Source organism: Oryctolagus cuniculus, chromosome 3, assembly GCF_051225735.1.
Source record: "Oryctolagus cuniculus isolate XC-2025 breed Fujian yellow rabbit chromosome 3, ASM5122573v1, whole genome shotgun sequence".
Classification (NCBI taxonomy): domain Eukaryota; kingdom Metazoa; phylum Chordata; class Mammalia; order Lagomorpha; family Leporidae; genus Oryctolagus; species Oryctolagus cuniculus.
Window position 1 is genome coordinate 152,926,748 of NC_142869.1, and position 12,242 is coordinate 152,938,989.

A 12,242-nucleotide genomic window follows, 5' to 3' on the forward strand; every position below is an offset into this window, starting at 1 on the left:
GGTTCAGTGCACTTTGTGGCTTCTGATTTCAGCTTCCTGCTGATGGAGACTCTAGGACCCAGCAGTGATGGTTTGAGTACTTGGGTCTCTGCTACCCACTTGAGAGCCCTGGATTTTGTTTGTAGCTTTCATCTTTGGCCTGGCCCAGTCCTGGCTGTTGCAGGCATTTGGGGAGTGAACCAGCCTATAGGAGCATGGTCACTTTTGGCCTCTCTCTCAAAAAAAAAAAAAAAAAAAAAATCACCCACGTGCTTACAGAAATGTTGTTTTCAGTGGCATCTGCATGGGTTCTCTGCCTTGCCTTTGCTGTCCTTCACCTTGTCAGGTGGGAAAAAACCAAGTGGAATGCAAATAGCACAGAACACTGTAAGTTCAATTCCACATGAACTCAAAAGGTTCCTGAAACTGGGTGGTGGATGGAGCTGGCTAAGGGACCTGGCAGGGTAGAGCAGTGAGTGAAATGGCTGAAGCTGAGAGGAGAGCATTTGCTCCTGCTTGTCCAGAGGGAACCACTGCAGCTCAGCACCAGTCGAGGACTTGCCATGAGTGAATCTGGGTTCAGTTTTGACAGATCTTCTTATTTATCAAGGTAGGACAGAAATCCACATTTTTTTTGGTAAATTTTCCCATTTTCAATTGTGGGTGATTGGTTAAGCAAAAACCAGCAAATGATCACAATGTAGACACAACTAAAACCATCTGTGGGCTGGATTCAGCCTGTGAATAATAATTCCAGGTATCTGTTCCAGGGGACACCTTGGGTGTGTCCCAATATAGAGTCTAAATGTAACCTAATATCCCATGATGTCTCCAGGAAAGAAATGACAGAGGTGAGGAACCGCTTCTTCTGAAACAAATAGAAGTGGACAAATAACCAAAGCCCATAGTCGGAACTATACACTTTTCCTACTGTTAGGTAGTTTCTAACCTCAATTAAGAAGGCTCATAAAGTCTCATCACTCCTCCATAATCATGTAAGATGGTGTTCAGTATCTAAAGGTATTAGCAGAAAATTTAACATATTACTGCACCAAATAACTGCTGGTTTCCATTTGGCCCTTGAGATTTCATTATATCTTTTCTTTTGCCATGTTGTCTTAAATTAACAAGCCAAATGGAGGCTTAGTGCAAGATGCAGGGCAGTAGGGTGCTCACTCTGAAACTAGCCTGCCCTGGGTGTGAGTTCAACTCTGTCTTATTAACACTGTGAAGCTGAGCAAGTTGATTAATCTGACACTCAATTTCTTCCTCCAAACAATGGAGATTGTAATAGTACCAGCTTCATAGGCCATTTTCTTGGTAAAGAGACATCAAGGTAATTAAGTACTTTGTGCAGGGCTTGGTATACAGTAAGTAAAGCTAGCTTCAGCTATCATAAATATGCTTAATTCCATATAATTAACCCTACAGCTGTAGGTAGTTTAAGGTGAACAAGTCCATAACAGTGATATGATGAACATTTTAATGATTCGTTTTATACTTTTACGAAACTTTGAGGTTGGGTAATTTGACACACTCTTGTATGAGTAATAATATTGCATTGAAATGTATTTCACATTTACCTCATTAATCTTTTCCATTCATGCCAAATGACTAACATTAATGAGAATGAAACAGCCTATGCCCCATTTAATCTCAACCAACCCTTCGTAATTGTGAATCCTTTGACCCTGAACGTGGAAAGATAAAATTACTTGATTATCTTTATGTAGAAAAAAAGGGTCTTAATGTGGCAGTGATTTATAATAATTTATAGCATGGTTATCTCATGCAACTCTGAAAAATTGAAATTAGGCATCTTTCAGCATGGTGTATAATTCATTAATTAATGTGTTGAGTTGCTGTACATGTGTACATTATTAGCTCAATCAAGAAGTCAATGGTCTTTGTCATCAGGCAAGAAACTAAATTACAGCAGCAGATGTTAATGCTGTTTAATGATCCATTATTAGTTGAACTCGCAATTATTGTAAAAATTATCTTTTTAATAGTCAAAATAACTGATAATGCCATCTTCAGGCCAGAAATAATCTGATATATTAAGAGCCTTTTGGCCAGTGTCCTAGAGGCATTGCCAATTAACTGGCATGAAAAATTCTAAACAACAAAACCTTGATAGTAAAAGAAATATAGTAATTTAAAAAATTATATGCACAGTTATGCAGCTAAATCATTCATGAGTGTTCATAATTCTGTTGCCTTCTTTGAATCAAACTTTATATATATTTTTTTCTTTTAGACTATGCTCCTTAGTAAAATGTGTCCATTTCTCATTACCTTTGAAATATATCATTGGTATTTGACATCATGGGACAGGTGCTAATTCAGGATGAGAGTTTAATTCCTTTGAAGCCCATTTAGAGCCTCATACTAGTGATCACAGAACCTAAAGAAAGATTAAGATATATTTCTTTCTCCATGATAGTGATTTATCTATTTTTAGTTTTAATAATGGTCACATTTCAATTTTTATATTTATGTTTTACAGAATAAGTCCAATATCTTTCCTTTTGCAATATGAAATAGGCCATTCTTTGGGGCTTGGTATTGTAGTGTGGCTGGTTAAGTCACCGCCTTTTATACTGACATCCCATCTGAGTACCTGTTTGAGTCCAGGCTGCTCCACTTCTGATCCAGCTCCCTGCTAATGCACCTAGGAAAGCAGCATAAGATGGCCTAATTCCTTGGGCCCTGCCCCTATGTGGGAGATCCCTACAAAACTCCTGGCTCCTGGCTTGGGCCTGGCTCAACCCCAGCTATTGTGGCCACTTGGGAAATGAACCAGCAGATAGAAGATCTGTGTCTCTCTCTCTTTGTAATTCTGCCTTTCAAATAAATAAATAAATCATTTTTAAAAATAGCCTTTTCTTCAAAGCTGCTAAACTGAAAAAATAAATTACTCTGTCTGGTTTATTCACTTATCATTAGTGTGTCATTTTGAGAAAGGAGCTAGTCTCTCATTATACTTTTGTACCATTTTATCTGTTATAAAGGAATATCCTATGAGATACTATCACTAAGCAAGTGGAATGTGACATTTCTGTTATGTTGGTCTTTCTAGTGTACCTGCTAGCCAGTACATCACTGACTAGATAACAAAGGAACGCAAATAATAGATTAGGAGACATTTCCCTAGTTTTTTTTGTAACTGATTTTGATTGGTGTATCTGAAGTCTGTTTGTTAGTGAGGAACCCCTGTGTGACTTTATACCATTGGTAAACTGGGGTTGTAGTTTACTCTTATAACATCACTGCTATTCCTGAATGATAGTAATACTTTTAAGGTGGCTTTACTTAACCACTGGTCTGTGTGTTTTTGGACCATAATTTGACCTGGAAATCATTTTGCTATCTGTGTTAAGTATACTATGGACTATGTGATGTGGAATGCCATTTAAAACTGTGAGGAAATGAAAAGTTAAGATCTTACTTCTTTTCCACTGAATATTCTAGGATTGTCACTTAATCACAAATTGTATGAACTTTGTATCCACAAAGCATTTTGGAAATGAAATGATAGAACTTACTTACTCAATTGTTTCTATCTACCTCAAATATTTTTAATATAGCTGTTACGTCAAGTCCTTAAAAATGTTTTTGTTCCAGTCATTCCATGTGGATTGAGTCAGAGAACCACTGTATATTATGATGACTAACCCAGTTCTTTAGAAAACTGCTTTGGTTATTTGTTCTACTAGTAAAGATTATAAAATAGACATTTCTAAGCTTTACTCACATTAAGCAAATTTTGGGAATGACAACATTATTGACACTCTTACAATGAGAACAAAAGGGGAATATAATAACCAGAGTGGGGTCTGGTGCTATGTTCAGCAGGTTAAGCCACTGTCTGCAACAGCAGCATCCCATATGGATGTGAGTTTGCATCCCAGCTGCTCCACTTCTGATCCAGCTTCTTATTAATGTGCCTGGGAAAGCAGTGGAAGATGGCCCAAGTCCTTGGGCACTGCACCCGTGTGGGAGACCCAGAAGAATCTTCTGGCTCCCAGCTTTGGCCTGACCCAGCCCTGGCCATTGTGGTCATTTGGAGAGTGAACTGGTAGATGAAAAATTTCTCTCTCTCTGTAACTCTGACTTTCAAATAAAATAAATAAATCTTAAAAAAAAAAAACCTCATGAAAAAACAAAAGTGACTCAGACGTATACCCTTATATAGGATCTTGAGTACTTTGATACTTCTTAAGAAATTGAAAGACATTTATACTCAAACAAAGAGGTTATTGCTTGGTTTCTTGTCATTTTGAATTTACTTAAATTTTAAGGAAACCAGGATAGTTTTTACTGAGACAATACGGGGAAGCTATGAGTATAATGATGAAAATATAATTAAAACCATTGTACTTATATCTGAATATATATGTGAATCTGAGTATATATAAATTCACTTATATGTCAACTAAAACTTACACACCCTTTTAAAATACAATACTTCAGAATGCAGTTTCTTAATTAATGCTAAATGTTCTCCATGTTTTTGATATGATACTCTTAAATACTTAAATTCAAATATGAAATAAGACATGTAGATATCTTATTTCAAGTACACTTGCTTCTTTCCTATTTACTTTTATTCTGTATGTTCATTTCCAAAATTATTTTACTCACAATGCCTTATTTTTCTCTTTCATTCCCTGGTTAAAATTATTGCTGGGCTAATTATTTAATTTAAGGGCCATTTCTAGTATCACAACTGTGATGGTACCAACACAAAATTAAATTTGTCCACAAGATTTATAATAAGGAATGCTGAATTGGATTAGAACAGAGTACAGATGATTTAAATGTCAAAGAGCTACAAAAATCATAGTTGTTAAAATTTTTTTTGTTTGTTTAGATATAATTATAGGGCCGGCGCTGTGGCTCACTAGGCTAATCTTCCGTCTGCAGCGCCAGCACCCAGGGGTTCTAGTCTTAATTGGGGCACCGGTTCTGTCCTGGTTGCTCCTCTTCCGGTGCAGCTCTCTGCTGTGGCCCAGGAAGGTAGTGGAGGATGGCCCAAGTGCTTGGGCCCTGCACCCGCATGGGAGACCAGGAGAAGCACATGGCTCCTGGCTTCGGATCAGTGCAGCGTGCTGGCCGTAGCGGCCATTTGGGGGTGAACCAACGGAAGGAAGACCTTTCTTTCTGTCTGTCTCTCTCTCACTAACTCTGCCTGCCCCCCCCCAAGATATAATTATAGAACATTTAATCTTTAGCCAAATATTTCCACCTGGAGAAGACCCTCTGCCTTAAGTAATTCTAGTGCCAAAAATGTATATTTTAACCTGAATATACCTTATCTTTACTCATAAGCTGTGAGGTTGCTCAGCGTTTAAAACTTTAATTGACTTTCACAAATATTAATCTCACCTTTTCTCAGAGGTATTAATCTTCCATGAGCATTGCCTGGCAAATGAAATTATTTATGGCAAGAATAGAGGTTAATTATCTGCCAGCAGGCTCTTTGTTTCTTTATTTTAAAAAACCCCTTATTTTAAAATTTAAACAGCTGTACTTGTAGCTTTCCTATGAGGGTCAATGAATAGGCTCTATTGAATGAAGGAAAAGATCCGTGAAATGTTTACTTCAGTGAAAACTGAATTCCATCAACTGAATGTGTTCTCACCACAAGTAGTGGTGCTTGGAACAATGACTGTAGCTGCTGGATTGAAGGAAAAAATGAAACTGTGTCCTTTGATGTTGTTTATGGTAAATTTAGAGGTGGGTGTTGGAGGAATAGGAAAAAATGTTAGAAGAAAATAACTGTGTTGTTCCATTCCAGGTGGCTGCCTCCTTGGTTGTGTTGTGGCTATTTGGAAAGTGAGTATTCCCTGCATTGTTATGGATTGTGTTTATTTCCATTTATTTTTTTGTCTTGTAAAATATTGTAATATTCACTATTTTTCATCTCCCTCCAGTATTGTGGTAGTGGAAAAACGAGTTATGGTCCTTCCACTATATCCATGTGGGTTTGGTCTCAGGGACTCCCCTGCAGATGTCAAGAAATCCATAGATGCTAAAGTTCCTTGTATAAGATGGCATAGTATTTGCATGTAACTTGTGTAAATCTTCCATGTACTTTAAATCGCCTTTAAACCACTTTAAGTGCATAATACAATGTTAATGCTATGTAACTATCTGTTACATTATATTGCTTAGAGAAGAATGAAAAAAAAGAAGTTTGTACTTGTCCAACACAAAAACATTTGTCCATATGTTGATCTGTAGCTGGATTCATGGATGTGGAACATGTGGATGGGGAGGGCCAACTGTATTTGGTTTCAGTCATGAGCATTACAGCACCCAGGTGTGTTCTTTTTCCATAAGATGCAATAAGAATATTTGAAACAACATTAAACATTTAGTATTACCTCTCAGTATTTTGATTAGTAATGCTCAATCATATCTGTTTCAATGCTGAGAAAACTTAACCTACTTTGTAGGAATAGTGAATTCCTGATAATACGGGCACAAGCTCTGCTCTTACAATGGTTATGTTTCTTTGGGCTTAAGTTTAGTTTCATTCACATGTATTGGGAAGTTAGTAGGCAATTCAGGTTGCCAAATAACAATTTCCCTTTTGCTTTCCAGCACTGCTCCTCAAGACAAAGAGAATAGTACAAAAAGTGGGAACAGCAGCTATGCTGTGATTATCACCAACACCAGCTCTTACTACTTTTTTTACATTTATGTGGGAGTAGCCGACACCTTGCTTGCATTGGGATTATTCAGAGGTTTGCCACTGGTGCATACTCTAATCACAGTGTCGAAAATTTTACACCACAAAATGTTACATTCTGTTCTTCAGGCGCCCATGTCAACACTCAACACATTGAAAGCAGGTACTTGACTAAGAATGTGAAATGACACTGGTGATCTGCCATCAGCAGGACCTGTGTATAGTTGGTCACTTAGTAGTCTTTTAGTTTTTATGCAGGCGCGTTTGTCCTTTTTCAGCCTCCTTATGAGTGAATATGCATTTCTCAGATATTGCAGTCCACACCGTGTGATGTCCTGTTTCTTCCAGTCCTGGCCCACCTAATCAGAGTAACTCCAGTTGTTAGAATGTGATGCTGATGGGGCGGTAGTGGCAGAGGCAGGCTCTTCTGGGTCAACTGTCCTTCTCCTTTCAGATATTTACTCTAGCTCTCATCCAGGCATCTGTTACCTGGGTTTAGTATTGCTCAAAGAGGAGGAGATTTGAAGGGATCGAAGGAAGTATGATGTTCTCCTTCTGATAATGGAGTAGAATAATCTAGCTTCATGTGAACGTTCAAAGATGGTTCTATAGATTTGTTGCAGTATTTTGGGGAGAGGAATGTATTTTGGAAACCCCAAATACATTTTAATATCATTTTTGTTGCTACCATATTTAAAGTCACAGAAAGAGTAGTAACCAAAAATTAAAACAAAACAAAACAAGATAAAACTTTAGGGTAATAGAGTATTTTGAGAAGCATCAATTCCATTGATATCCACTTATATAAATTCACATTAAGAACTCTGAAATTAGTCAGGATTCCCACTCTCCTCCTCTGCCCCAGGGTTTTTTCCCTTATAGAGATCTGTTTTACAGTGATTCATATCTAAGAATCTCAAGATAAGAAATACCCATGCTTCTTTCTAAATCACGAAATTCCAGTGTTAAAATGTGGGAAGGTGTTTGTCTTTATTCAGAAGCCCCAAATGGCACCAAAGCCTTGCCTTAGGTGGATGTACTTGTCATCGCCCTCTGTTTCAGTCTAAGGATTGTAGGCCCAACAGTAGGTCCAATTAAATGGATCCAACTATTTCAGTTTCATAGAGGGATGAGATCCAGGGAGAGCAGGGGATTTTCCTGAGTTTCTGGAGGAGTTAGACATGGACCATGAGACACACTGGAAAGAACATGCTCATTGCCGGAAATGTGGCTCGGCCCAGTAAGATAGGTGATAATGGGCAGGTTGCTCCTTGAAGCCCTGGCCTTACTTGACCAGTGTTAAAAAGAATAATTATCTTTGAGAGAATGGAACAAGACAATTTACTTGCCTGTTAACAGCAAACAGGAACTAGATGTTGGTGTCCCATAGTTTCCCTTCTGTAGGGGTGCATTTTGCATTCCACCTCTTTACTTTTCCCAGCCTCTCATTCCATTCAAAACTGTTTCTTTATTTCAGTTTATCATCGATGATTTAATTTTCTTCATTCATCTTACTTCCCAAACTTCCATTTGCCTTCAGGATGACTCCTAAATATGTCTGTGTCATTCTTAGTCTCCTCATTTATGGACCTGAGAACCGAGATAGCAAGATGATCTTAAAACATTACTTGTCCTTTCCCTACCCCTACTTGTCCCCTCCATTTCTGTATGCAAGCATCATGCTTGCTGTGGAAACTATCAGCATTACTATTCATGGTTCATTGTGCTCTTTGTGTTGCCCAGATACCACCCACTGTACTTAGCTGCAAACAAGGCCTCCTTGCTTGTGTGTGTATTTGTAATTTCTCCCAGGAGTGCCCTTTTGCATTTGTACATTGATCCTGATTTTCTCTGACTCCTTGAAAGATTTTACCATGTTGCTTTTAAATGACCGTAAGCCACACAAATACATCATAGGCATTCAGCAAAATACACTGACTAGATGAAAGTGTGAATGCCTATTTTGAAAAAAACTCTAGCACTGGAAATATAAGCACCACATTGATATTCTTTTCCACCAAAGCACACTTTCATTTTCTAAACATAAGTAAAAACCGTGGGTTAATTTTTGGCTTATTTATGGAAACTTATACAAATACGTTGAAAAACATATTCATCAATGAATATTCGTAAATTACTACCTACCAGGCATTTTCCTGGAAATCTGGGTAATGCAAAATAAATGTGGCATTATCCCCTTAGACCTCTAGTAATTTAAAATCTAGAAAAAAAAGAGAAGTGCACAAGTGGCTATACTATATGACATACATATAGTCACTATATGTAATGCAGAGGTGTAGATAAAATGTGTTAAGTGTGTGAAGAAGAGGAAGAGATTAATTCCAGCTGGAGCAAATACTGATCCTTCCTTGCAGGAGGAATATTTGAGTTGGGTAAGGGAAGAGATACAGATGTTGACCAATAGAGATGAGGAGGAAAGACAGAGGTAACCATGTTGGCCAAAGTAGGGAGGTATGAAGGTGTAGAGTAGGTTTAAAAATATGGACCACTCTGGCTGAAGTGGGCTATTTGGGTCTGGGAAGCTTATACTAGTTAGCTGGGCTTAGGCCACATATAGAAAACATTAAATATTAAACTAAGAATTTTGGACTTTATCCTGCAGTTTATGGGGGTTGAATGATAAGTCTCAATGTCACTTTGTATGGTATTATGTTACATTTAATCTAACTGTAAGTTTAATTTCTGTAGACAATGCATTCCTCAAGGGGAAGGAGCCTGGCTTATTCCCCTGTGTTATCTCTACACTTGGTGTTGTGCTTGGCAAATGGCTGATGCTACTTATATACCTTTTTGCCAGTGAAGCCACAAATGATCAGACTTATAAATATGCATCTGGAATGTAGAAGACCGGCTGAGGCTGGATTGCCAGAGAAGAAGGTTCCGTGGAAAGAGAGAAAGTGACAAAGAGATCCATGTAATGAGCAGGAGGGAGAGGGCAGCCATGGATTCTGCAGGGTGTGTCAGAAAGATATGGTCAGAGGAGAGCCCTATGTTACAGAATATGGACAGAAGGGAGATGATGATCGGATATCCAGTGAACTATCATTAACTCAAAGTTGCAAGACTGAGGTTGTAATATTAGGATGAGTATCCACTCCTGACATCTCTTATAATAAGGGTTCTATTAAGGCCGGCGCCGCGCTCAATAGGCTAATCTTCCGCCTGCGGCGTTGGCACACCGGGTTCTAGTCCTGGTCGGGGCGCCGGATTCTGTCCCAGTTGCCCCTCTTCCAGGTCAGCTCTCTGCTGTGGCCCGGGAGTGCAGTGAAGGATGGCCCAAGTGCTTGGGCCCTGCACCCCATGGGAGACCAGGAGAACCACCTGGCTCCTGCCTTTGCTGCGGTGGCCATTGGAGGGTGAACCAATGGCAAAAGGAAGACCTTTCTCTCTGTCTCTCTCTCTTACTGTCCACTTTGCCTGTCAAAAAAAAAAAAAAAAAAAAAGGGTTCTATTAAAGGCATTGGTTTTTATCTGAGTCACAGAAATCTATGTTTTCCAAAGGTTTAAAAGTAAGAGACAGTAAAGTGAATACATAGTTACTTAGAATCATTAGATAACACTGAGATTTTTGGTCTGTATATGATTATGTGATAATTCTTATTTGAGTTTCTGTTTTGCTCCAAACTCAGTATTAAACATATTGGTATATCTTTTTAATATTATTTGTTTTTGAGGAATTTATCTTCCTTTGCATTATAGGTGGGATTCTTAATAGATTCTCCAAGGATATAGCCATTCTGGATGATCTGCTGCCTCTTACCATATTTGACTTCATCCAGGTTTGTAAAAATAACCATTGTTAAGTATCCTTGTATTTTTACTATTTTTTAAAAATTACAAAAATAAATGAGTTTACCATAATTATCTTTTGAGAGTTGAAGTCCAAGCTATTGTATGAATTTTGTGAATTTTGAAAGTCTTCAAAATAGGTGTAAATTTAGTAAATTCAGGAGTAAGTCAGAACTGTCTATCTGACCCAAATCCAAGATAACCCTACCTTTAGAAGAAATGACTGTCTATTCGGAATCAATTTGAAAGGCATAAAAGACCATAAAAGATATTCTTCCCCCAAATCATGGGCTGTAAAGTATGACAGTTTTAACATTGGCAACACGATTTGATAGAAGGCCCCTTACCTCCACAGGCCTGTGTTGAATGAAGACAGACTCCCTGCGTGGGCTACCGTCATGCCTGGACACTTTGGCATAGATCAGCTAGCCAGTCCTCCCACCATAGGACCCTAAAGCAGGGGGAGATAGGAAGATATGTTTTCAAATAGAGTAGAAAGGAAAGACAAGCTCTTGATTCTCCCAGGCTGGTCGTGAGCTGTCCCTGAGTGACTGCTGTGAATAGACCTCTATGGTGTCTTGAATGTGAGGCTGGCTCTCTAACGTGGGGTGACTGACTGCTGGGAAAAGTGGAGATGAAAGTGACCTTGGGGATACCGCATTACAACAGCACAAGTGACAGACCTCAGGACAGCTGTGAGTTGATAACCTGGACGGTTGAACGAGGTTTGAGCATAGCTTCCTGAGCGACTTGTCTGATTTAAGTCAAGCTCCCAGGAGCAAACACCACAGCCCCAATGATCCCTTTGGAAAAGCAGTTGGAACAGAGTGCTGCCCATTAGAATGAGTCATGCTCCTCTTGTCACCGCCCCACTCCTCCAAAATAATAATTCTGCACTTGAGGAAACCTCTAAGATGAAAGTAGGGGCTCCACATATGTGTGTGTATACAGCCAACACTGGCAGATGCAGAAAAACCAGACTGTTGGTGCCTCATCTGAAATGACTGACACAACCAAGTATACTTACTGCTCCGGTGAACTTTTGCCTTTGGGTGTCCTTCAGTTGTTCTGTTTACAGATGTAACTCAGCAGCAGCTACTGCAATGCTTTCATCCGTGTTTTGAGGTCATACATTTGAAGGAGTTTCCTGTATCTTTCCTTAAATGCTGGACATTTGTTCTTCATTCTAGGCTGACAAATGACTGGTACCAATCACAATATTATTAAATTACATTCACACTGCAGTGTAAACATCTTTTTTTATAGCAGATTATCTTGATGATTATTTTTAAAAATATTTTGTTTATTTACTTGAAAGTCAGAGTTACACAAAGAGAGAATGAGAGGCAGAGAAAAGGAAAGGTCTTCCATCCACTGGTTCACTCCCTAATTGGCCACAATGGCCAGAACTGCACCAATCAAAAGCCATGAGCCAGGAGCTTCTTCCGGGTCTCCCACACAAGTGCATGGGCCCAAGGACTTGGACCATATTGCCCTGCTTTCTCAGGCCATGACAGAGAGCTGGATCAGAAGTGCAGCAGCCAGGACTCAAATAGGCCATCCTATATAGGTCATCCTATATGGGTATATAGGATGCCGGCACTGCAGGAGGCGGCTTTACCTGCTATGCCACAGCGCCAGCCCTAGTGTAAACATCTTGACCTTGATTGTAAAAATGTTCATGAATTGATGTCCCTTGGTGATTATTTTTATACTTTTGTGATGCACTGAGAATCTTCTGAGAGAGTTAAAT

At 38.9% G+C, this 12,242-nt stretch overlaps 1 protein-coding gene across 3 annotated transcripts in view; it reads left to right on the forward strand.

Annotated features, from left to right (window-relative positions):
* CFTR (CF transmembrane conductance regulator) overlaps positions 1-12,242 on the forward strand; it is a 221,603-nt gene that overhangs the window by 146,513 nt on the left and 62,848 nt on the right. For all 3 annotated transcript variants that reach the window (XM_089327932.1, XM_051847972.3, NM_001082716.1), the window contains 3 exon segments: positions 5,783-5,820; positions 6,592-6,842; positions 10,400-10,479. In XM_089327932.1, coding sequence (XP_089184058.1) covers positions 5,783-5,820; positions 6,592-6,842; positions 10,400-10,479 — 369 coding nt within the window.